General features: G+C 47.1%; 1 protein-coding gene across 1 annotated transcript in view; it reads left to right on the forward strand.

The window, feature by feature from the left end:
- Window positions 1–683: 683 nt before the first annotated feature.
- Window positions 684–26933, forward strand: part of LOC308477155 (broad substrate specificity ATP-binding cassette transporter ABCG2-like) — a 41731-nt gene continuing 15481 nt past the window's right edge. Inside the window, exons 1-9 of the mRNA XM_081005494.1 lie at window positions 684–897; window positions 3705–4004; window positions 7520–7579; window positions 10017–10131; window positions 11444–11596; window positions 12532–12689; window positions 16964–17115; window positions 24470–24598; window positions 25614–25879. Coding sequence (XP_080861620.1) covers window positions 3715–4004; window positions 7520–7579; window positions 10017–10131; window positions 11444–11596; window positions 12532–12689; window positions 16964–17115; window positions 24470–24598; window positions 25614–25879 — 1323 coding nt within the window. The 5' untranslated portion in view covers window positions 684–897; window positions 3705–3714. The remainder of the gene's footprint in view (window positions 898–3704; window positions 4005–7519; window positions 7580–10016; window positions 10132–11443; window positions 11597–12531; window positions 12690–16963; window positions 17116–24469; window positions 24599–25613; window positions 25880–26933) is intronic.

The raw sequence follows: 26933 nt of genomic DNA on the forward strand, positions 1-26933 counted from the left end.
CATGAGGTGGCCAAAGTATTGGAGCCTCAGCTTCACGATCTGTCCTTCCAGTGAGCACTTTGTTTGTTTGTTTGTTTGATGTCCCTATTATAAGGTTACCAGATGTCCCCGTTTTCCGGGGACAGCCACCAGATTTACAAATCAGTCCCCATACAAAATCCATTGAAGTGTCCCCGGATTCATTGGAAAAAATCTGGTAACCTTACGGCCTGTTATGGAATAGGACATCTAGAGAGGAGGGTATGTTATTCTAGGGAGAGTGTGTCAAAACCTACCTGTACTTCACCACTGGTTTACATTGTGAAGCAACACAAAAAGAGATTGCAAGGGGAAAGGATTTTTTTATTTCTGTCCAATTTATAAATTGAGGCAAGAACAGGGCACAGGTTCAAACGGCAACCTGGAGAAGCAGGAGGAATTCCTGCAGTCATGTTCGCAACCTGCATGCAGTTTCCTACACGGCTTCTCAGAGATAAACGTGCAATCATCAGTGGGAGAAAGGGGAGGTCTCCAAATTCAAAACCGGAAGATTCTTTTTCGTACATCTCCGACGATCTTCCGAAACCCCTATCTGCCAAAAGAAAAAGAAAAAAAGCCAACCACAACAAAAATACAGCTAAAATTCTCTTTACAAAGGCAACGCTGACTCTTCGCTTGTGACTTCTCCTCCAGTGACCTCAGGGGAGATTGCGTGACAGCAGTAATTTGACACTCCCATCAGCATCAGACGCTGCTAATGAGAGTTCCTCAAACAAAAGTTTATGTAAGTTGCCTTGAACTGAGTCAGCAGCAACCAGGGAGTAGCGGTTTTCCCCTTCAGTTCTGCTGGGGAGAGACCTGTAGGCAGCTGAGCTGAATCGGACCGGGAGCTTTTGGCAAGCAAACAGAACCAAAGAGGTACTGAACCGCTTGGGCATTGGAAGTAGAGAGGATGCTATGTAATGGCTAGTTTGCCTGTCACTCTTTTCGCCTCACAGCTATCTGCAATTTGTGTTGCTTACTTAGTTTTCAGAGGACTGGGAGTCTGCTGGGCTGCTCTGCAGGGAAGGCAGTTCTCAACACTAATCTCTCACAACAAATGTAGCTGATTTGTAAGAAAGACTGTACAGCCTGAAAAAAGAGACAAGGCATGTGCTTTTGCAAACCAAGAAAATCTTTAAAAGTCCTTTTTGCCACCCCTCTTGGAATGGGCTAATATAGAAGACATGGCTGATCATGAGTGCTTTGTTTGTAACTTGAATTTGTGCTCGCATCAGTTCGCAGAGGATGATCCAGTTAAAGGTCTCCTTTTACTCCAGCATCTTGGCTTCTGAAAGCCTGTTTGTGCTCCTCTCTGCTCTCTGAGTTTTCTTCATAAGTAAAGAAACAGAACGAGGGCAAAAGAATATTCAGAATTAATAACAATTTGCAGATTTGTTGTTCCGTTAGCTTAGTCAGTAGAGCAGGAGACTTTTAATCTCAGGGTCGTGGATTTGAGCAAAAGATTCCTGGTTTGGATGAGATAATCTTTTTGGTCCCTTCCAACTCTACAATTCTATAATTCCCCAAAGAGTTGCATCGGGCACCTTCATTGTCCAGCTTCCAGAAAATACTTAAGATGCTCCTAATTACCCTGGCTTTTGTTTTAGGACTCACCTTAATTTTGTGATTGTAAGTTTTCAGTATTGTGTTTTAATGCTGTAACCTGCCCTGGGACCTCAGGGTGAAAGGCAGGTAATAATAATAATAAGAATATAGTTCACCTGTATTTTAGGGCAAGGGCCATGGCTCAGTGCTAGAGCATCTTCTTTCAATACGTGAGCGTCCAGGTTCGATCCCTGCTGTTTCCAGGTAGAGCCAGGACAGAAAGAACTCCTGCCTAAAATTCTGGAGAGCCCTGGCCAGTTCTAGTGTGTAGACCAGCCTTTGGTCCCCAGGTGTTGTTGTACTACAACTCCCATCGTTCCAAGCCAGCATGCCTAGTCGTCAGGGGTGGTGGGAGTTTTAGTTCAAGAACATGGGATGGGGAAAGGTTGAGAAAGGCTGGGGGGGGGCAATATTCAGCTAGGTGGACCGATGAGCCAACTCAGTATAAAGCTGCTTCCAGTAAAGTAGGCTGATATTATCGCTAGACTACGGTGTGGGATTGCGGCCACAGTGGCAGGATCTGAGGTGGATAGTGGCTTGTGTGAATTCGTATTGGAAGAATGAGTTGATCTGGGGACGTTCTGGCTTGCAGTAAAATTCTATACATGTCTGCTCAAAGGAAAGTCTCACTGAGTTCCGCAAACCTTATTCTGAATTCAGTGGGGCTTCTGGATAGACATATATTATTATTATTATTATTATTATTATTATTATTATTATTACATAACAAATCCATTGAGCATTAAAACATCCCTAGTTAAATAGACAATTAAAAATGTGTAACAATTAAAAGAGTGAAAAAACAGCTGAAACAATAAAGCCAAAAGTTCAGTTCAGGGGAATCCGTGCTTTAACAGGTATGTCTACAGGAACCCGCAGAATGCCAATACTGATGGGACTCTTGTATTTATCTTATAGGATTGCACTGTCAGAAATGTAAACACTGACCACCGTTGTATTTCTTCCATTGTCTATTGTCTGTTGTGGAATGAATGGGAACTGCACAGAGGACTGGTGCCCGTTGTTTCATTCCTGTTTCAGTACTTATAACAAGCTCTCGAATTTCTAAATGAACACCTAGCTCCTATTAGAATACTACATACTGAGCAAAAATGAGGTCAGCTGGTTTGCTTATACAGTGGAATGAAGCTTGATTAGAATTATTCATAAATTTATATCTATACAACCATATCATAAAATATAGATGGCTCAGGTCCAGTTGTCTAGGGCAAAGAATTAGCTCTTATCTTCATGATCCCTGGTCTGTGAAACAGGAAGTGTAATCTCAGTTACAAAACTGCTGTAAGAGAGTACAGGTAACTCAAGCACATCTAACTTGAGCACATTCAGCTTTCCGCCATGCTCAACGCTCATGGGGCATTGCAGCTGCCACTGGGGCAGGTCACCAAGCTATTGCCCCCTCATCCCAGCCTATAGGCAGGTGGTACTAAGGATACATGCCTTGCCCTGGGCACTGGCAACCCACACTATACCACTGGTTTTACGTGCTTAGCAAAAAAAGGGGGGGTTAAAAAAAGGAAGGCATCTGGGGAAAAAGACTTTGGCAATCGCACCCGACATTGAACCCAATGTATTTTGACTATACACAATTTTGGCTTTACACACTTTCTCCAGAGCGTAACCCTTTCGTAGGTTGAGAGATGCCTGTATCTCAGTGGGATAATGGGGCCCAATCCACCGGCAGAGAAAGAACCCAGCTGCCATTTGACTCCTCTCCTCCCTGAATGGTCTCCATCCAAGCGATAATCATAATAACTATGTCACCGTAAGAAATTGTGCCTGTGCTTGTTTATTTTCTTCTTCCCTCCCAATCCCTTTTCCCTCTTGTGTTGTGTCTGTTATATTTGCAAGCCTGCAGAAAACCCTTAAGTAATCTTTCCGTAAAGCCTGGTAGATTTTAGGCATGTTATTTTGGGGATGACGATAATATGTGCCTTGAAAGTGCTGTAGAAATGACGGGATTCTTAACATTTCTCGGAATCCTCAAAGCGAGTGCTTCAAATCCGCTGTAAGTGTTCTGTTCAAAAGCGAATTCAATGCATTTTAATACATTTCAGGCAGTGACAGATGGGAACCTTGGAGAAAACTGAAGACTCTGTCAGCGTTGGGCCGATAGAGTTTGACACATGCAGCAAAGGTGCAGGAACAACAACTGTGTCCAACCCTAGGAATGTATCTCCTGGGAATGAACCAGAACGAGGTGGTCCGTTCTTGCGTTCAGTCCCAACCAGAGAATCTCTCCGATCCCCTCGGGGGTCAGTGGTGAGTTTCCACGGCATCCAGTATTCCATCAAGCAGTCCCGGGGACCCCTGTGCAAACGGAAAGTGGTGGAGAAGAAAATCCTTCATAACGTCTAGTAAGTGCATGCAATATGCGTCTTAACAGAGAATTTTGGGGGAAGTCATCATCATCATCATCATCATAATTTTTTATGTATACCTCGCCCATCTTGCTGTTTCCCCAGCCACTCTGGGCTTCCAACACAATATTAAAATGCAGTAATTAACATCACTTAAGGAGCTCGTCTTCCTGATTCATTGAGAGCTCAAGACAATAAATGTTTTCAGATAGTAAATGGAATGGGTGAGCTGATGTTTTAGGTGTCGTTTGTTTATTTTTTTGGGGGGGAGTTCCCAATATCAATTGCTTAGTTAATGGTACAATTCTGAAAGGATCGCTGTGAATATCTTTGCCGAGATTTTGTGTGTGGAGAGAAAAGCCCAGTCTTAAAGTGCTGGATGTGCCTTTGGGAGGTCCAGGTCTACAGCAAGCCTACTGGGAAGCAGGGCGAAGAGACAATATGACATAAAGATGGGGAGAATACATTATTGAAGCAGGACCCTCATGTGTGACAGAAACAGGCACCTCGAATAGGTCAAAAAGGAGCATCCAATCCCATTCTTCAGCTTTGCCTCAGTATGAGACATAAGCCCATCCACCTCTGCCTATAAGCCTGCTGTGATTTAATTCTGTTGTTTTATTTGCTGGAGGAATGTGTACCACATGTTAGATGTGACATTTCCCTTGGGGAGACTTGAGCTTCCCATCAAGAGAATGGGTTTCTCCCTTCAGGATGCTTGTGCTGGTCCTGGGGGCTAACTGAGAGGTGAGGTCCGAGTCTAGTCCAAGGTCAATGGTGCGGTATGGAGGCTGTCCGTCAAAGCTGAAGCTGGGTCCAAGGCAGGGAGTCAGGTGGGGTCAGGAACTCTGGCAGGAGAGCAGGACAGGGTGCAGGCAGGAACAGGCTACCAACAACGTTGCTCCCGCAACCTGGGACTGGGGTTGACTGGCTTTTATCTGCCCCGAGGCATAGGGCGGCCCTGGTCCACAGGTGACTCGCCTCTCCTGGCCTGGAGGCGAGCACTCCTCCTGCCGGAACTTAGTTCCCTCCGCCTCTCTGCCCTGAGCCTCTGCAGCTCAGGAGAGGCTGGAGGGTTACCGGACCCAGAGGCAACCTCATCTTCCCCTGACGGGGCTGAGAGTGGAGCACCTGCAGGCAATGGGTCCTCCATCACCTCAGGGGCCAGAGCAGACTGAGCTGGTGCCTGCACCTGAGGATCCAGCACAGGTGAGGACCCTTCAGGCTCAGGCCCCAGCCCCGGCTCAGCTGGTTCTGGAGGCGGGGACTCCTGTGCAGGCTGGGATTCCTCAGGTTCAGCCTCTGAGTCCGAATCCCAGGCCATCACAATGCTTCTGCTGCTGCTACTGCTCAGAGCCACTAAATTACTCTGCAAGGTCCACATTATGCAAGTGCCAATCTGATAGCTGAAACAATTATATGGGCAGGCACATGAAAGAGCATCCAAATCTGGAAAACAATAGAGTGTTATGTGCACAAACTTCCTCAAGCCTTGAGAAATTCTAGGGGGATAGCCTTTTCATTTGACTTCCTTTTTAAAGTGAGAAGATTGGAAACCAATAATAATAATAATAATAATAATAATAATAATAATAATAATAATTTATTACTTATACCCCGCCCATCTGGTCAGGTTTCCCCAGCGACTCTGGGTGGCTCCCAACAGAGTATTAAAAACACAATAAAACATCAAACATTAAAAACTTCCCTAAACAGGGCTGCCTTCAGATGTCTTCTAAAAGTCAGATACCGTATTTTTCTCTCCATAAGACGAAATTTTTCCTCCTAAAAAGTAAGGGGAAATGTCTGTACGTCTTATGGAGGGAATGCGTGGTCCCTGGAGCCGAATTGCCCAGGGGCAAAAAGGAGATTGTGCTTTTTTTTTTTTTTTAGAAAGAGGGAAGCGGGTGTTGAAAGGAAGCAGCTGAGCAGCTGATCAGCAAGGGATCGGGAGGGGAGATAAGGGACGCTAGCGATAAAGGAGGCTGCCTGGGATGAGGGAGGTAAAGTGTGCTGGGAGAGGTTACCGTGGGGCGAGGTCCAGGACCTGAGTCGAGGGTTGGCAGACAGTCCTCCACGGGCGAAGCGGGGTCCACAGCGAGGAGCCGGGCAAGGACAGGAACTCTGAGGGGAAAAGGACTGGATGCTGGCCGAAACAGCTCTTCAGCGACGTTGCTCCCGCAACCTGGGACTGGGCTGACTGGCCTTTATCTTCTCTGAGGCCAGGGGCGGCCCCGGCCCCCAGGTGACCCGCCTCTCCTGGCCTTAAGGTGAGCACTCCTCCTGGGAGAAACCAGTTCCCTCAGCCTCTCTGCCCTGAGCCTTTGCAGCTCAGGAGAGGCCAGTGGGTTACTGGACCCAGGGGGAGACTCACTTTCCCCTGACAGGGCTGGGAGAGGCGCACCTGTAGGCAATGCGTCCTCAATCGCCTCCGGAGCCTGAGTAGCTTCACCTGGTGCCTGCTCCTGAGGATCCGGCACAGGTGCAGGCACTTCAGAATCAAGGCCCTGCCCCAGCTCAGCCGGCCCTGGAGGCGGGGACTCCTGTGCAGGCTGGGATTCCTCTGGTTCAGCCTCTGAATCGGATTCCCAGGCCATCACATAAAGACAGCGAACTTGCAAGGAGAGGAGACAGGAAGATTAAAGCAATGAGGAGAGAAATTAGAAGAAGAGGAGGAGCAAAAAGACTGCTCCAGCTAAGGAAAAGACGCTAAGGTAAACAAGAGGGAAGGGGGTGTTGAAAGGAAGCAGCTGAGCAGCTGATCGTCAAGCGATCAGGAGGGAGATAAGGGACGCTAGCGATAAAGGAGGCTGCCTGGGAGGGGGGAGGTAAAAGCACATGGATCCTCAGGATTTTTGCATTGAGTCACCCAAAATTCACCATCAGATCACATAGCATGTCCATGGCTACAGCCTGCACCAAAAAAATCACGCATCCACTGTTTCGTGGGGCCACAATGGCGCAAAAACTTGGTTACAAAGCACGGATCCACATGGATCCTCAGGATTTTTGCATTGGGCTACCCCAAACTCACCGCCAAATCACATATCGTGTCTGTGGCCACAGCATGAACCACAAAAATCATACATCCACTGTTTCGTTCAGAATATTTTTTTCTTGTTTTCCTCCTCTAAAAACTAGGTGTGTCTTATGGAGCGAAAAATACGGTAAATCTGGCCCTGGGCAGGGCATACGTTTCTTTGTATATTTCCATACATATGGGCCAGAAACTTGGTATTTTAAAATGGAAGAGGAGGTATTGAAGAATCCAGATTCAACACCAAATATAGGATTTTACAAACACCTGTGGGCAGGTGGAGGAATAAAATTATGAGCAGAATAATAGCAAGTGAACCATTTATATCACCAACAATTCCAGAACGGAAATTTCTGTAACAAAACGTTGGTGTGGCAGAAGACATGGGGAAAGGATCTGATGTCATTATGCCACATAGATCACGCAGAAAACTATTGATAAACTGAACCTCCTTTTTATTCATTTTTACTTCTAGTGGCATCATGAGGCCAGGCATGAATGCTATCCTGGGACCAACGGGAAGCGGCAAATCTTCGTGAGTATATCTTAAGGCCAAATTCCAAGTGGTGTGGGAAATCTGTTATCAGAAAGCTTTGATTTTTGGAATTATTGTTATTTAATTAGAAGCTAGTAGCACATGCTTTAGGGGACGCGGGTGGCGCTGTGGTCTAAACCATAGAGCCTAGGGCTTGCCGATCAGAAGGTCGGCGGTTCGAATCCCCGCAACGGGGTGAGCTCCCGTTGCTCGGTCCCTGCTCCTGCCAACCTAGAGGTTCGAAAGCACGTCAGAGTGCAAGTAGATAAATAGGTACCGCTCCGGCGGGAAGGTAAACGGCGATACCATGCGCTGCTCTGGTTCACCAGAAGTTGCTTAGTCATGCTGGCCACATGACCCGGAAGCCGTACACCAACTCCCTCGGCCAATAAAGCGAGATGAGCGCTGCAACCCCAGAGTCGGTCACGACTGGACCTGATGGTCAGGGGTCCCTTTACCTTTAGCACATGCTTTGGAGATGGGTGAGGATTTTCCTTTCTTTGTCGAAACCGCTTGCTCAGAAGCCTTTCCCCACCCCCTGCTTATGGAACGGAGAGCAGTTTTGGGGAAGAGGATTAAGAAAGGAGAAAGGTCCGGGAAAGAAAGGATTACAAATCTCCCTTCCAGACACACTTCCTCGGGTTTCAAAGCAAGCCTGTGAAGCTGTGAATTGGCTTTAAAATCCTAATTGCGTATAAATTGTGCTTGAGGAATGCTATTTGAAGTCACATGTAATTGGGGTGCCATTTGAAAGGGGGGGTCAGGGTGCCTGTGCTTTAAACAACTCCAACATACCCTCCAACATTTCTCCAGTGAAAAAAAGGATGCCCTATTCCATCATCATCATCATTATCATCAATTACTTACACCCCGCCCATCTGACTGGGTTTCCCCAACCTCTCTGGGCAGCTTCCAACATATATAAAAACATAATAAAGCATTTAATATTAAAAAAAGTTTCCCTATACAGTGGTACCTCGGGTTACATACGCTTCAGGTTACATACGCTTCAGGTTACAGACTCCGCTAACCCAGAAATAGTGCTTCAGGTTAAGAACTTTGCTTCAGGATAAGAACAGAAATTGTGCTCCGGCAGTGCGGCGGCAGCAGGAGGCCCCATTAGCGAAAGTGGTGCTTCAGGTTAAGAACAGTTTCAGGTTAAGAACGGACCTCTGGAACGAATTAAGTATTTAACCCGAGGTACCACTGTACAATGCTGAGTTGGGGATTGGATAACTCCATACCCTGCAACATTTCTCCGATGAAAATAGGCGCATCCTAAGGAAAAGTGGGACATTCCAGGATCAAATCAGAACCTGGGACGGCTTTTGTAAATCCAGGACTGTCCCTGAAGAATAGGGACAGCGGAAAAAAAAGAAAATGAGGCTTTTCTAAGCCTGCAGATACAGCGATGGCAGCACCAACACAGCTGCTGAATTTCTTCTTGTCATGCAGTCATGGAACAAAAGGAGCCCTGCCAGACCAAAGTATTGGAACCACTACTTATTCATAGCAATAATCCACTACAGTGGTACCTTGGTTTACAACCATAATCCGTTCCGGAGGTCCGTTTGTAAACCAAAACAGGTTGCAACCCAAAGCATGCTTTTGCCAATGGGGCCTCCCAAAAAAAATTGTTCATAATCAGAAAAATTGTAATGCAAAAAAAGTTTGCAAACCGGGGCACGCGCTTCTGGGCTTGATGTGTTTGTAATCCAAAACGTATGCAAACCAAGACGTATGCAAACCAAGGTACCACTGTAATAACCGGTTTCTCCAATGTTCCATTTAAGAGCATCATTTGCTTGCTTTCCAGTGGGCTTCCTTAGCACAAGATTTGAATTCCTCATTGGTTCGTTTTATATGAATTTTTTTTTGCTTATCAGTGTTTTTAGAGTGAGAATGTCTCTTCCAGAGCTGGTTAGGAATAACACAGTCCTCAGAGTTTGGGTCCAGAAAAAGAACTCACTGTGTTGTTCATCATTATCCCTGTTGGAAATCGTAGTCTCAAAAGCAGGAGGACTTGACAGAACATTTTACCATCTCTAGCCTCCTAGAGACGCGGGTGGCGCTGTGGTCTAAACCACTGAGCATTGGGCTTCCCGATCAGAAAGTTGGTGGTTCGAATCCCCGCGATGGGGTGAGCTCCCATTGCTCAGTTCCAGCTCTTGCCAACCTAGCAGTTCGAAAGCACATCAAAAGTGCAAGTAGATAAATAGGTACCACTGTGGCGGGAAGGTAAACGGCATTTCCGTGCGCTGCTCTGGTTCACCAGAAGCGGCTTAGTCATGCTGGCCACATGACCCGGAAAAACTGTCTGTGGACAAACGGCGGCTCCCTTGGCCTGTAAAGCGAGATGAGCATTGCAGCCCCAGAGCCGTCCACGACTGAACAACTGTCAGAGGTCCTTTACCTTTACCTTTACCTTTACCTTTAGCCTCCTAGATGTTTTGGCTGCTCGAAAAGATCCTGCTGGCTTGTCGGGGGATGTTCTTATAGATGGTGTCCCACAACCTCCCAATTTCAAGTGCATCTCAGGATATGTAGTTCAGGTGAGTGTCTCAGACTTTGGGATTTTGCTTCTGCTATATCTGTTTCCCCCGCCACCCCAGTTCTTGGGGTGATAAGCACCCATCTGCAAGACACAGTCAAAGCACTATCATACCACTTCAAATAGCCGCGGCTTCCCCCCAAAGAATCCTGGGAACTAGAGTTGCTGAGAGTTGTGAGACTCCTCTTCCCCCCTCACAGAACTACAATTCCCAGAGTTCCCTTGGAAGAAGGACTGACTGTTAAACCACTTTGAGAACTGTAGCTCTGTGAGGGTAATAAGGGCCTCCTAACTGTCATGACTAAAGTCTTTGTGGGCAGAAACTGGAAAGTGCTAGAAAATTCTGGAAGATTCTAGAAGGTTTCTTTCCAATGCAAATATTGTTTTGACTATCTCAAGGTCACACTGAGCCAGGAGAGAGAAATTCCTGCACTCAGCGAACTGCTCTCTATCACTCTCTCGAACTTTCATTTGTACCTTGTGTGTCTGAAGTTTTTTGTAACAAGCCTTTGCCTTTTAGGACAGTGGTACCTTGGTTCTCAAGCGTAATCTGTTCCGGAAGTCCGTTCCAAAACCAAAGCGTTCCAAAACCAAGGCATGCTTTCCCATAGAAAGTAATGCAAAATGGATTAATCCATTTTAAAAACCACCCCTTAAACAGCAATTTAACATGAATTGTACTATCTAACAAGACCACTGATCCATAAAATGAAAGCAATAAACAATGTACTACAGTCACACAATCAATCAACCAGTAGCTGAACTGGGTCCCACACAGTCACCAAAAGAAAACAAAATGAGTCGTAAAAACACAAAATAAATAGCAAAACAGACAGACCTCAGCGTAACACTGAAAACGGAGCATGTTCGGCTTTTGAAAAAAGTTTGGAAACCGGAACACTTGCTTCCAGGTTTGCAGTGTTTGGGTTCCAAGTTTGAGTACCAAGGCGTTTGAGAACCAAGGTACCACTGTAAAAGCTTTTTCTTTTGGACCTTTGACTCTGCATGGTCTTTTTTTATTTACTGCAAGACTCTGTCTCCGTCAATAACAACTCTCTGCATCCTTAACAAACTAAAGCTCCCAGGATTCCTAGGGGGGAAGCCATGACTGTTTAAAATGGCATGATGCTGCTTTGAATTTATAAGGCAGATGGGGCCTAAACAGAGAGTAGACCCATTAAAATTAAGGGGCTTTCTTGAAGTAAGAGTCAGCTGCTAGAGCATTCAGTTTCTGCACCTGAAATGGCAGGGCGGAGGGAAGAAGGATATTCCTTTGCATGTGCTTTCTTACAGTCAAAATATTCTGCTTTCAGGATGATGTTGTCATGGGAACAATGACAGTGAGGGAGAATCTGCTCTTCTCAGCAGCCTTGCGGCTTCCGAACTCTATCAGCTTTCAGGAGAAGGAAGAGCGTGTAGTCCAGATTATCAATGAGCTGGGGCTGAGCAAAGTGGCTGATACTAAGGTGAGCACATCTTGGGGGTAATTTAAAAGGTTTTGCTGATATTCCCATAGCTGTTAGCACAAACTTACCGTATTTTTTGCTCTATATGACTCACTTTTTCCCTCCTAAAAATTAAGCGGAAATATGTGTGCGTCTTATGGAGCGAATGCAGGCTGCGCAGCTATCCCAGAAGCCAAAACAGCAAGAGGGATTGCTGCTTTCACTGCGCAGCGATCCCTCTTGCTGTTCTGGCTTCTGAGATTCAGAATATTTTTTTTCTTGTTTTCCTCCTCCAAAAACTAGGTGCATCTTGTGGTCTGGTGCGTCTTATAGAGCGAAAAATACGGTAGTGTTAATAGTGTGACCCTACCCGCCCCATGTTAGAGAGAGAAGTTTGGAAGAAAGATCTTTACTCTCTTGTAGCAGAGGGGTGATTGCTCAAAGCACCTTAAAACTTGGTTAGATTTACTTATGCCTTCACCCACCTTTAAACAACTGTTACCCACAAAATACTTAGGCTAGAATAAATCACAGACACTTAGCTTTCCAAATAAGTGAAGCTTTATATTCACAGAGTTTTTGCAGAAGTTACAGCAGACAAGTCTCTATCTGCTGGTAGCGAAACAAAGATGAACAAATAACTTAAAAAGAAAATGATTTGGTTGCCTTACAGAAAGGATCATGCAATCTTTGGGTTGGAAAAGATGCAGGCTGTGAAATCTCCCTTTTAGAGAGATTTTATACACTTGAGCTGGGAGCCATTCCACAGGGCTTCTTGCTTGTTCCAGGAAGCACAAAGAAAAAGGGGTTGGGACAGAGGCTGCTTTCGTGCACACAGGTGTCAGTCAGTAACTATATAGCTTTCTAACTTCTCAGCTTGAATACCATAACACCACTTAGAGGTGTTTTTCCAGTGTCTGATGCACGCTTGGTATGCCTAAATTAATTTTTTGCAGGTAGGAACTGAACTGATTCGAGGTGTGTCTGGGGGAGAACGGAAGAGGACTAATATAGCAATGGAACTGATCACTGAACCACCAGTGCTATTCCTAGATGAACCCACTACAGGCCTTGATGCCAGCACTGCCAACGCTGTTCTCCTCCTGCTAAAGAGGTAAGAAACGCTATCCCTTCTGGAAACTCTTGGAAGTGCTTAAGGATAATAATAATAATACAGTGGTACCTCGGGTTAAGTACTTAATGCGTTCCGGAGGTCCGTACTTAACCTGAAACTCTTCTTAACCTGAAGCACCACTTTAGCTAATGGGGCCTCCTGCTGCTGCCGCGCTGCTGTAGCACGATTTCTGTTCTCATCCTGAAGCAAAGTTCTTAACCTGAAGCACTATTTCTGGGTTAGCGGAGTCTGTAACCTGAAGCGTATGTAACCTGAAGCGTATGTCACCCGAGGTACCACTGTAATAATTATACAGTCATACCTCAGGTTACAGATGCTTCAGGTTGTGTTTTTTCGGGTTACAGACCCGCTAAAACCCGGATGTACAAGAACGGGTTACTTCCGGGTTTTGGCGGTCGCACATGTGCAGAAGTGCTAAATCGTGCTTTGCGCATGCGCAGAACCACAACCCGTGCGTGCACAGATGTGGTGCTGCGGGTTGCGAACATGCCTCCCGCACAGATCACGTTTGCAACCCGAGCGTCCACCGTAGTTTTGATTATGAAGCAATTTTTCAAAATTGTTTTTGCGGGTCTTTGGGCCATAATAAAGGATGTGTGTGTGATGATAATAATAATAATAATAATAATAATAATAATAGCAATGCCATATTTTGGAGGGTATGGTAGGACATATATATACCGTATTTTTCACTCTATAAGATGCACCAGACCACAAGACGCACCTAGTTTTTGGAGGAGGAAAACAAGAAACAAAATATTCTGAATCTCAGAAGCCAGAACAGCAAGAGGGATCACTGCGCAGTGAAAGCAGCAATCCCTCTTGCTGTTCTGGCTTTCTGGGATAGCCGCACAGCCTGCATTCGCTCCATAAGACGCACACACATTTCCCCTTACTTTTTAGGAGGGAAAAAGTGAGTCTTATAGAGCAAAAAATACGGTATATACAGTGGTGCCCCGCAAGACGAATGCCTCGCAAGACGAAAAACTCGCTAGACGAAAGAGTTTTCCGTTTTTTGAGTCGTTCCACAAGACGAATTTCCCTATGGGCTTGCTTCGCAAGACGAAACGTCTTCTTGCAAGTTTGTTTCCTTTTTCTTAAAGCCGCTAAGCCGCTAAGCCATTAATAGCCACTAAGCCGCTAAGCCGCTAAGCCGCTAATAGCCGTGCTTCGCAAGACGAAAAAACCGCAAGACGAAGAGACTCGCGGAACGGATTAATTTCGTCTTGCGAGGCACCACTGTATATGTATATATGTGTATGTATGTGTGTGTGTGTGTCCTACCATACCCTACAAAATTTCTCCAATGAAAATAGGGACTCCCAGTGCTGTTTTTCTAGGTGCCGGAACTGTTCTCTTAGAGTGTTCTCTTAGAGTGGCAATGGGGCGCACCTGAGAGGTGCCGGAACTGTGTTCCGGTGACTCCCAGCTGGGGAAAAAATCCCTGGGGACTCCTACTTCATACCCTCCGACATTTCTCCAATGAAAATAGGAACATCCTAAGGAAAAGAGGGCATTCCGGGATCAAATCGGACACCAGGACGGCTTCTGCAAATCTGTGACTGTCTCTGGGAAACAGGGACACCTGGAGGGTCTGCAATGATGGACCAATATATCGATATATTTATTTCTACCCTGTCTTTCTGCCATCATTGTCCTCAGATTCACAGAGGATAAAGGCCATCTGTGGCACCAAGCATGATGCATATTTTCTACCCTCCACTGTCAGAATACCAGCTGCTGGAGAGGAGAAAGAGATTGTGCTCTGGTCCTGGTCATGGACTCCCCATAGACACCTGGTTGGCCACTGTAAGAACAGGATTCTGGACCAGATGGGTGTCTGGTCTAATGCAGCAGTGATTTCCTTGTGATCTTAAGGCACTGTACATAGGGTCCCCTAGGTTAGGCATCCCCAAACTTGGCCTTCAAAATGTTTTGGGACTACAATTCCCACCATCCCTGACCACTGGTCCTGTAATAATAATAATAATAATAATAATAATAATAATAATAATAATACAGTGGTGCCTCGCAAGACGAAATTAATTCGTTCCGCAAGTCCCTTCGTCTTGCGAGTTTTTCGTCTTGCGATGCACGGTTTTCCCATAGGAATGCATTGAAAATCAATCAATGCGTTCCTAGGGAAACCGCCTTCAGACCAGGTCCGGGGACAGTCTGTCCCCGGACCTCTTCTGAAGGCTGGGGGGGGGGGACAAGGGCTTTTCTTCCCACCCCCAGCATTTTAAAAAACCCCAGGACAGCGGAGGACTTCTCCGCTGTCCGGGCGATCTTAAAATGCTGGCGGGCGGCATTTTAAAATCGCCCCGGACAGCGGAGGACTTCTCCGCTGTCTGGGGCGATTTAAAAGCCCCTGGGAAGGCAGGCAGGGGGGACAAAGACTTTCGCCCCCCGCCCGCCTTCAGAAGGTGTTCCCGCCTCCCGCCCCGCTTCGGAACAGCGTTTTAAAATGCTGGGGGTCGGGAGCGAAGCGTTCGCTGCCGACCCCCAGCATTTTAAAATCTCCCCGGGACAGCAGAGACTTCTCTGCTGTCCCGGGGAGATTTTTAAATGCTGGGGGTCGGCAGTGAACGCTTCGCTCCCGACCCCCAGCATTTTAAAATCTCCCCGGGACAGGGGGAGATTTTAAAATGCTGGGGGTCGGCAGCGAACGCTCCCGACCCCCAGCATTTTAAAATCTCCCCGGGACAATTTTAAAATCTCCCCGGGACAGCAGAGACTTCTCTGCTGTCCCGGGGAGATTTTAAAATGCTGGGGGTCGGCAGCGAACCTTCGCTCCCGCCCGCCAGCATTTTAAGATCGCCCGGGGCAGGCGGGGGGGGGGAAGGCAGGCGGGGGGGAGCAAAGACTTTTGCCCCCCCCGCCGGCCTTCAGAAGAGGTCCTCTTCTGAAGGCCGGCTGTGGGCGAAAGTCTTTGCTCCCGACCGCCAGCATTTCCCTATGGGCTTTCGTCTTGCGATGCAAGCCCATAGGGAAATTCGTCTTGCGAAGCGCCTCCAAAACAGAAAACCCTTTCGTCTTGCGGGTTTTCCGTCTTGCGAGGCATTCGTCTTGCGGGGCACCACTGTAATAATTTATTATTTATACCCCGCCCATCTGGCTGAGTTTCCCCAGCCACTCTGGGCGGCTTCCAATCAAGTGTTAAAAACAATACAGCACCAAATATTAAAAACGTCCCTAAACAGGGCTGCCTTCAGGTGTCTTTTTAAAAAAAGATAGCTGCTTATTTCCTTCACATCTGAAGGGAGGGCGTTCCACAGGGTGGGCGCCACTACCGAGAAGGCCCTCTGTCTGGTTCCCTGTAACCTCACTTCTCGCAATGAGGGAACCGCCAGAAGGCTCTCGGTGCTGGATCTCAGTGTCTGTCTGAACGATGGGGGTGGAGACGCGCGTTCAGGTATACAGGACCGAGGCCATTTAGGGCTTTAAAGGTCAGCACCAACACTTTGAATTGTGCTCGGAAACGTACTGGGAGCCAATGCAGATCTCTCAGGACCGGTGTTATGTGGTCCCGGCGGCCACTCCCAGTCACCAGTCTAGCTGCCGCATTCTGGATTAATTGCAGTTTCCGGGTCACCTTCAAAGGTAGCCCCATGTAGAGCGCATTGCAGTAGTTCAAGCGGGAGATAACTAGAGCATGCACCACTCTGGCAAGACAGTCCACGGGCAGGTAGGGTCTTAGCCTGCGTACCAGATGGAGCTGGTGGACAGCCGCCCTGGACACAGAATTAACCTGTGCCTCCATGGACAGCTGTGAGTCCAAAACGACTCCCAGGCTGCACACCTGGTCCTTCAGGGGCACAGTTACCTCATTCAGGACCAGGGAATCCCCCACATCCGCCCGCCCCCTGTCCCCCCAAAACAGTACTTCAGTCTTGTCAGAATTCAACCTCAATCTGTTAGCCGCCATCCATCCACCAACCGCCTCCAGGCACTCACACAGGACCTTCACCACCTTCACTGGTTCTGATTTAAAAGAGAGGTAGAGCTGGGTATCTAGGGATGATGGGAGTTGTAGTCCCAAAACATCTGGAGGGCTGAGTTTGGGGATGTTGCCCTAGGTGGTCAGCCATCCAGGCATTGAGAAACCCAATCTTGCTTAGCTTTAGAAAGGTGGCAGCATCCTGTTTGTAAATTTAAGGCCTGGGGGCAGACCTGCGCGGTTTTTGCGTTTTTGCCATCATCCTACCTCATCAAGAGAGCTAAAACTTAAAAGGTGTGGCTTTTCATCCTAGGCTCTCCAGAAGAGGTAGAACCATCATTTTCTCCATCCACCAACCTCGCTATTCCATCTTCAAGCTGTTCGATAGCTTGACGTTACTGGCTTTGGGGAAGGTACTCTATCATGGACCCGCAAAGGAAGCCCTTGGATATTTCCAGTCTATTGGTAAGTTTGCTCTTGTTATTGTTAGTTTCTGTTTCTCACTGGGCAGCTGCTGGGAGTCACAGGACTCTGTTTACATTCCAGAGACCTTGCAGTCTCACGGGAAAGGGAGACGGGATGTGACTAGTGGTTTCCTGTTTCCTTTTTTCATTTGTTCAGTTGCTCTCTGCTTTCGAAGAGAGAGGATGTATATTTCTTAGCTGTCTGCATAGTAAGAAATAAAACTCTATACAATGTAGCCAAACCTCTCGTCTCTTCCCTGTGCTGGGAACCCTGCTGGATAGAATGTGCTTGAGGCCTTATCAAAGGCTCAGGCCATTAAACATGTCGGAGGCGATTTCAAAGGCTCAGCTCGGAGGAAGATGAGGCCTTATCGGCTTGGCCGAGTGGAGATTCCGACAGTTATTATAAGAGTTTGTAGGCGTGGGAATGTCAGCAAAACTCACCAGAGCAGGGATTAGAAAACTCAAGGGGTTCACTGAAGCTTTTGTAGACAACTGAGAGCTGCCAATGACACGCAGATTTCATGTCAAGATCAAGATTGGCTTCGGAGACCCTAGCAGAGAGACTTCTGGGACTGTCTCTGTCTCTCTCTTTTTTTAAATAATTTTTATTGATTTTAACATATAAATTATAAAATGTACCACAAAACATATCACTAATACAATCTTTTTAGATTTCCATCAGCACCTCTGATGATCCACCGTTTTAACCACTTCTTATGCATTTCTTAGCTTTATATTGCCTTTACATCTCTTAACAAATCATCCTTCCCCTTCTCCATTTTTGCAATACTTCCAATAATACTCCTCACAAAACTTCTTGCAAACCTACAAACATCGTCTGATCTTCGCAAATACTTTTCAAATAGTCCGTAAATTTACTCCAGTCTTCCGTGAATTTCTAGTCCCGCCGGTTTCAAATCCTTCCTGTTAGTTTATCTAGTTCTGCATAGTCCATTAACTTCATCCTCCATTCTTCAATCGTCGGTAATTCTTCTTGCTTCCATTTTTGGGCCAGTAATATTCTTGCTGCTGTTATTGCATATAAAAAGAGCTTACATTCCTTTCTATTTATATCACTCCCCACAATGCCCAGTAAAAATGCTTCTGGTTTCTTTATAAATGTATATTTCAACATTTTTGTCATCTCATTATATATCAGGGACTGTCTCTGTCTCAGCTGCTTGGGCTGACAGTGGGCGCTTCCAGACAAGCCTTTTAATGGCCAATTGCCATGTCTCCTTTACATAATTGTATGGGGATTCCAGGAAACAGCACGAGCCAGTTGGGATTCTTCCATTCTCTCCCTCCCCCCACTGCTTCCTCCATCTTTCTTCTTGCCACAAAAAACCCCGTGAAGGAGGGAAAGAGCACGATAGCAGTGACATCTCTCTGCAGGTGTGAACAAGATAAATTATGATGAAGGCATAGTGAGATTTGCCCCTAGGGAAGAAGGCTGTCGTGTTGGGGATTGCCCTCTCTGTTGTTAGTACAGTGGTACCTCAGGTTAAGTACTTAATTCATTCCGGAGGTCTGTTCTTAACCTGAAACTGTTCTTAACCTGAAGCACCACTTTAGCTAATGGGGCCTCCTGCTGCCATCGCGCCGCCGGAGCACGATTTCTGTTCTTATCCTGAAGCAAAGTTCTTACCCTGAAGCACTATTTCTGGATTAGCGGAGTCTGTAACCTGAAGCATATGTAACCTGAAGCGTATGTAACCCGAGGTACCACTGTACAGTCATACCTCGGGTTACAGATGCTTCAGGTTGCGTTTTTTCGAGTTACAGACCGCTGAAACCCGGAAGTACTGGAACGGGTTACTTCCGGGTTTCGGTGGTCGCACATGCGCAGAAGCTCTAAATCGCGCTTTGTGCATGCGGCAGAAGTGCCGAATCACAACCCACATGTGCGCAGACGCGCAGCTGCAGGTTGCGAACACGGCGGGTTGCGAACGTGCGTCCCGCATGGATCACGTTCACAACCCAATCGTCCACTGTAGTGCTGAACACACACACACGCACACTTTGAATCCAAATGTACAGGATTGCTTCACCTTGCTTTTGTTCCTCTGGTGTCAAAATTAAGCATAGAATCATAGAGTTGTAGAGTTGGAAGGGACCCCTAGGGCATTGATGGCGAACCTTTTAGAGACCGAGTGCCCAAATTGCAACCCCAAACCCACTTATTTATCGCAAAGTGCCAACAAGGCAATTTCACCTGAATTGGGGCATAATCTGCAATAGCTTCCACTACTCTGACTCCTATTTAGCCCTTAAGAAAAAAGGACCTGGTTACCATATAGCATTGTATCTGGGGAATTTGTGTGAAGTCTAGGCAAGCTCTCTGCATTGAAAGAGAAGATGCCTATAGATCTTTTTGCCGTTCATTAACCCAACAATTAGAGGGATGCGGGTGGCGCTGTGGTCTAAACCACAGAGCCTAGGGCTTGCCAATCGGAAGGTCGGCGGTTCGAATCCCCGCGATGGGGTGAGCTCCCGTTGCTCAGTCCCTGCTCCTGCCAACCTAGCAGTTCGAAAGCACCTCAAAGTGCAAGTAGATAAATAGGTACCACTCCGGCGGGAAGGTAAACGGCGTTTCCGTGTGCTGCTCTGGTTCGTCAGAAGTGGCTTAGTCATGCTGGCCACATGACCTGGAAGGTGTCTGCGGACAAACGCCGGCTCCCTCGGCCTATAGAGTAAGATGAGCACACAACCCCAGAGTCGTCCACGACTGGACCTAATGGTCAGGGGTCCATTTACCTTTACCTTTTACCCAACAATTACCCATTCTCACCACCATTGTTTGCCTTCAAGAAGATAAGTGTAGTTAATATATTTTGACATCACCACCACAAGACCAGGTTTGTCTTCTCTATGACATACTCGTCTTCTCTGTTAGGATAAAATACTTGTTTTTGCAGCAGCTGGAGAAGCTTTTAGAGAAAATAAATTCCAACAATGTTTTCCCCGCTCCCTCGCCCAGCCCCAACTGGCCCCTATGCAGGGTGTCCGTCGTGGTCCTGGGTGCACCATCAACACTCGGTTGAGCTCATGAAAAAGTACGCTAAAAAGTGGTAAGCGATCATGGCACGGCAAGACCGGTGGGGCATGAAGCCCCGATGTCGGGTGAGGGGCGATGAGGATGAGGCGGAGGCGGAGGCGGCCCTGCCTGGCTACTTGGCGCTGGACAAAGTGGCTTCGTGAAGCTCGCCAGCAATAATAATAATAATAATAATAATAATAATAATAATAATAATATAATTATACCCCGCCCATCTGGCTGGGCTTCCCCAGCCACTCTGTGCAGGTTCCAACAGAACACTAAAATACAATACCCTATTAAACATTAAAAGCTTCCCTAAACAGGGCTGCCTTCAGATGTCTTCTAAAAGTCTGGTAGCTGTTGTTCTCTTTGACATCTGGTGGGAGGGCGTTCTACAGAGTGGGTGCCAATACCGAGAAGGCCCTCTGCCTGGTTCCCTGTGACTTGGCTTCTGTCAGTGAGGGAACCGCCAGAAGGCCCTTGGAGCTGGACCTCAGTGTCTGGGTAGAATGATGGGGGTGGAGATGCTCCCTCAGGTATACTGGACCAAGGCCATCCTCCCCTGCTGGCTCCCGCGAGATGCGTCCTGCCCTGTGCCTCCATTGGCCCCGGCCAGAGGGTGTGTAAACCTCAACATCGCAGCAGGAAGAGGAAGAAGGCAGCTGCTCAGCTGACCAAGCTGAGCTGAGAACTTGATGCATCGCCCTCACCTTCTGCCAGCTCTGTGCTGGGGTGACGGCTGCATGCCCACGGAGAGGGCTTTGAGTGCCACTACTGCCCTAGTAGAGGTTTGCCACTACTGCCCTAGGGTCATCTAGGGTCCAACCCCCTGCAACGTGAGCTGGAAAGTGTACATTTATCAGGTGGGTTTGACAATGTGGGTGTGCCTGCCCTGATGACATGCCTATCAGCACATGGGATTGTTGTAAACAAAAATCTGCCCTTTTTTCCCTTATGGGGTATCCAAGAGCCCATATAGAGTCCTTACGTGGGTTCCCTATTAGTAGGAGAAAATAACAGAGGCCCACCAGAGAATATTGAGAAGCAAAGCAGCTAGTAAGCCTGATCTTTATTGATCTGTTGCAACAGGGTCCTCGCTCACCACATGCAGGAGGGAGGAGGAAGCCTGAACAAAGGTGTGCCTGCCCTTATATGTTGCTGTTGTTGTTTAGTCATGTCGGACTCTTCGTGACCCCATGGACCAGAGCACGCCAGGCACTCCTGTCTTCCACTGCCTCCCACAGTTTGGTCAAACTCATGCTGGTAGCTTCGAGAACAATATCCAACCATCTCGTCCTCTGTCATCCCCTTCTCCTTGTGCCCTCCATCTTTCCCAACATCAGGGTCTTTTCCAGGGAGTCTTCTCTTCTCATGAGGTGGCCAAAGTATTGGAGCCTCAGCTTCAGGATCTGTCCTTCCAGTGAGCACTCAGGGCTGATTTCCTTCAGAATGGATAGGTTTGATCTTCTTGCAGTCCATGGGACTCTCAAGAGTCTCCTCCAGCAACCCTTATATAGACATTTTTAATTCCCTGCCCTGGAGCTCAAGACCACCCCTCCATACATCATACCTACATCACAGAAAGAAATCTGTTTATCTACCGCAGAAATCTGTTTCTCTCGTCTGACAGGTTACCTGTTTAATGGTCACTTGACTGGACTGCCTGGGGAGCCTGGCCAGTCTTTTGTAATGATAAATACTGTATTTTTCACCCCATAGGACGCACCGCCCTATAGGACGCACCTAGTTTTTTTGGGGGGGGGAAATAAAGGGAAAAAAATTATTTCCCCCCCAGGCACGGGGCTGGCGCGGGGGGAAGCCCGAGCTTCCCCCGACCCCAGCCCCCAGAACAGCCTGCTATCTGCAAGCCTAGGGAGCCTTGCCGGTCTCCCCAGGCTTGCGGACAGCTGTGCGAAGCCCGGGCGTGCTCTTCAGCGCGCCCGAGGCTTCGGAATGCAGGCAGCTCTGCGCAACCCTCCGGAGGCCGGCGCGGCTTGGCGCCAGGCTCTGGAGGGTCGCGCAGAGCTTCCTGAAGCCTGGAGAGTGAGAGCCTCTCGCTCTCCAGGCTTCAGCGAAAGCCTGTATTCGCCCCATAGGACGCACCCACATTTCCCCTTCATTTTTGGAGGGGGAAAAGTGCGTCCTATAGGGCGAAAAATATGGTACTTAGTTCCTGAGCCAGGTCACAGGTTCACACCCTATTCATATCTTAAATGTGCCCTTGAGACAGGATTTGTGAAGGAAAAGACAATGGGGAGGCTTTTCCATTTTCCATTGTCTTTGCATAGAAAACATCTGGTCAGTTTGGGAATCAAAAATGGTTTCAGGTCGGTCTTCCTGTGCTGATCTATGTACGTGCTTTGTTGGTACACTTATGAACATTTAACATATATCTAAGACCTCAAAATTCCTATCACAGGATAAATAATCATAGAAAAAGAGGCACACGTCAGCTTCCATAGCACACTTAGATATTGAGCCTACCTTGTGTGTTAAGGTGTGGTTTATATGGGTTGAAGACAACTCCCTATTCCATTCTTAAGTAAAGAAGTTGGGTTTCCAGGATACAAGTCTGGGGCTTAAGAGTTGTGGCATTGTTTCTCAGCTCTGAGTAACAGTTTTTATTTATTTATTCATTATTAGAACTACAATTTATTACCTGTTGTTTACTCCAAGGTTCCGGGGCAGGTAACAAGGGAAACATTTGGTGTTAGTCTCGTTCATACCTGTGTTTAAAACCAATTTGCTTAGAAGTCTCATTTGTTACATAAATGTGCTCTGGAACGCAGCTGTGGTGACTCATGTCGTCACCTGTGTTGTTGGGGAAAGACCACTCCCATTGAGGTAAAATACCGTATTTTTCGCTCTATAAGACGCACCAGACCACAAGTCGCACCTAGTTTTTGGAGGAGGAAAACACGAAAAAAAATATTCTGAATCTCAGAAGCCAGAACAGCAAGAGGGATCACTGCGCAGTGAAAGCAGCAACTCCTCTTGCTGTTCTGGCTTCTGGGATAGCTGCGCAGCCTGCATTCGCTCCATAAGACGCACACACATTTCCCCTTACTTTTTAGGAGGGAAAAAGTGAGTCTTATAGAGCAAAAATACGGTAGGTGCTAGCAGTGGGGAAGTACAACTTCCACAAAAGTTTTTATTTGACATAACTTACTTGATTGATTGATTGATTTCTTGTTTTTCACTGCTGCTTTTCCTTCAAATGAATCTCAAAGCAGCTTACCAACAATAAATAACAATATAATAGGTAGAGCATGAGACTCTTAATCTCAGGATCCTGGGTTCGAATCCCATGTTGGGTGAAGGATTCCTGCATTACAGAGGGTTGGACTAGATCAGGGGTCAGCAAAGTTTCCCTGTCCCTCAGACCTTGTGGGGGGGGGCAGACTATATTTTGAAGAAGAAAATGAACAAATTCCTATGCCCCACAAATAACCCAGAGACGCATTTTAAATAAAAGGACACATTCTACTCTCGTAAAAACACGCTGATTCCCAGACCGTCCGCGGGCCGGATTTAGAAGGCGATTGGGCCAGATCCAGCCCCCGGGCCTTAGTTTGCCTACCCATGGGTTAGATGATCCTTGTGGTCCCATCCAACTCCATTATTCTATGATTCCATGATCACAAATGCAGGATAAATCATATAAAATAATTAGCAAATGAACACAATTTTCCTGCCTCTATTCACTAAACATTTTCCTTTAAACGTAAGTTGTTCTTGTTCTCTTATTCTATATGTTAGGTCCGCAAGCTGCGCATATTCCATCAATTTAAGTTGCCAATCTTCCTTAGTTGGGACTTCGCTCGTTTTCCATTTTGGGGCTAACAAAACATGAGCCCATAGAGTGGCATACATAAATAACCTTTTCCAGCACCTGGGAATTTCCGTCTGAGTTATTCCAAACAAAAGGAACTCTGGTTTGTTTGTTTTTTAAAGTACTTAAAACCATTTCCCCCCATTCATTATGAATTATTTCCCAATATAGTCGTACCTTGGTTTTCGAACAGCTTAGTTCTCGAACGTTCTGGCTCCCGATCGCCGCAAACACGGAAGTCAATGTTCCGGTTTGCGAACCGTTTTTGGAAGCCGAACTTCCAACGGGCCTTCCGCGGCTTCCGATTGGCTGCAGGAGCTTCCTACAGCCAATCAGAAGCCGCGCTTTGGTTTCCAAATGTTTTGGAAGTCGAACGGTACGACTGTACTCTTTTACCCTTTTCCAGGTCCACCACATATGAAAGAATGTACCCTCAGTCTCATTACATCTCCAACGCTTACTCTCTTTCTGTCTTTACAGGGTATGAGTGTGAGCCTTTCAATAACCCAGCTGACTTCTTCCTGGACGTGATCAATGGTGACTCCACGGCTGTAGCTGCAAGCAAATGTGGTCAGAAACTTAAGAAAACCGACGATCAGGAGCACGTAGGTAAGAAGCTGACATCGGGGGAGGTTCTTGATCACCACTGGGGATCTAGTACAGTGGTACAGTGGTGCCCCGCAAGACGAATGCCTCGCAAGACAAAAAACTCGCTAGACGAAAGAGTTTTCCGTTTTTTGAGTGGTTCCGCAAGACGAATTTCCCTATGGGCTTGCTTCGCAAGACGAAACGTCTTGTGAGTTCTTGCGAGTTTGTTTCCTTTTTCTTAAAGCCGCTAAGCCGTTAATAGCCGCTAAGCCGTTAATAGCCGCTAAGCCGCTAATAGCCGTGCTTCGCAAGACGAAAAAACCGCAAGACGAAGAGACTCGCGGAACGGATTAATTTCGTCTTGCGAGGCACCACTGTACCTCCAGTTTTGAATGAGATCCGTTCCGGAGGTCCAGCCACATCCCGAGGAATTCGCAACTGGAGGACTGTTTCTGCGCATGCGCGCATAGAGCACTTCTGTGCATGTGCGAGCGGCGAAACCTGGAAAAACACTTCTGGGTTTGCCGCTTTCACAACCCAAAGTTTACGTTATCCAAGGCTAACGTAAGCAGAGGGTCCACTGTACTATATTTCTGAAAAGCATTCTATTATATAGTCCTAAAAAACAGGGGAGATGTGAGTGGCGCTGTGGTCTAAACCACAGAGCCTAGGGCTTGCCGATCAGAAGGTCGGTGGTTCGAATCCTCGCGACGGGGTGAGCTCCCGTTGTTCGGTCCCTGCTCCTGCCTACCTAGCTGTTTGAAAGCACGTCAAAGTGCAAGTAGATAAATAGGTACCGTTCTGGTGGGAAGGTAAAGGCGTTTCCGTGTGCTGCTCTGGTTTGCCAGAAGTGGCTTAGTCATGCTGGCCACATGACCTGGAAGCTGTCTGCGGAGAAACGCCGGCTCCCTCTGCCTATAGAGTGAGATGAGCCTGCAGCCCCAGAGTCGTCCGTGACTGGACTTAACGGTCAGTGGTCCCTTTACCTTTACCTTTAAAAAACGGGGGGTGGGGTCCCTTTTTTGTTTCCCCCCAGAAACCAGTAATGAAAATGGCATGGAAGAGGAAGGCGTGGAGAAGACACTGGTGGACTCCTTGCACGAGAAATACCTCAGCTCCTCCCAGTACGAGAGCATGATGGAGCAGCTGAAGAAATATGAAAATCTCCACGGGCTCCCTCAGAAGAAGCCGAAGCTGAAGAATCAAGTGACCTATGCCAATGGCTTCCTCACTCAGCTCTACTGGGTGTCTCAGCGCTCCCTCAAAAACCTCATCCGAAACCCCCAAGCTTCTGTGGCGCAAGTAAGGAGCAGAACCGTCTGCTATTGTGGACCCTCAAGTGAGAACGTCTGGTGTCATAGCAGGGTGCTTGTGGCTGGAGGTCCTAGTCTAAAAACGATAAACCTTCACCGGGGTCAGCTGGCTTCACAGTCCCTCTAAGGGTCCTTATCTTCCTGGGACAGTCCCGGATTTGCAGAAGCCCTCCCGGTTTCTGATTTGATCCCGGAATGTCCCGCTTTTCCTTAGGACGTCCCTATTTTCATCAGGGAAATGTTGGAGGGTATGGTAGGACGTTCATATTTTTATTGGAGGGCATGGAGTTATGCGACCCCCAAGCCAATGAGATACGTAGCTATACAACCTTTAGAAGACATCTGAAGGCAGCCCTGTAGAGAGAAGTTTTTTAATGTTTAATGTTTTATGATAAAAAATAAAAAAAATTCTTCCAGTAGCACCTTAGAGACCAACTAAGTTTGTTATTGGTATGAGCTTTTGTGTGCATGCACACTTCTTCACATATATAAAAATACTATTATGTTTTTATATACAGTGGTACCTCTGGATGTGCACGGGATCCATTCCGGAGCCCCGTTCGCATCCTGAGTAGAACGTAACGCGCGACTGCACGTCTGCACGTACATGGGTCGCATTTCGCCACTTCTGCGCATTCGTGTGATGCCATTTTGAGCGTCTGCGCATGCGCGAGCGGCGAAACCCGGAAGTAACACACTCCATTACTTCCGGGTCACCCGGAACTTGAAAACGCTCAACCTAAAGCACATTTAACCCCGAGGTATGACTGTATGTTGGAAGCTGCTCAGAATGGCTGGGGCAAGCCAGCCAGATAGGCAGGGTAAATAATAATAATAATAATAATAATAATAATAATAATATAGATGTCTTTATATTCATTGGAGAAATATTGGAGGGTATGGCTTCAGTGGCACTGAACTGACCTTAAACAGAAATATTCTAACTCGGCTGGTTGGTTTTAACTGTTTTTTGGATGGGATTCAAACATACTCAGTAAGCTCAAAACTTATATGCATTTGACCTGCGCGCATTCAGCTGTACA

The sequence above is a fragment of the Podarcis pityusensis genome (genome assembly GCF_964106645.2).
Source record: "Podarcis pityusensis genome assembly, chromosome: 5".
In the NCBI taxonomy this organism is placed as follows: Eukaryota; Metazoa; Chordata; class Lepidosauria; order Squamata; family Lacertidae; genus Podarcis; species Podarcis pityusensis.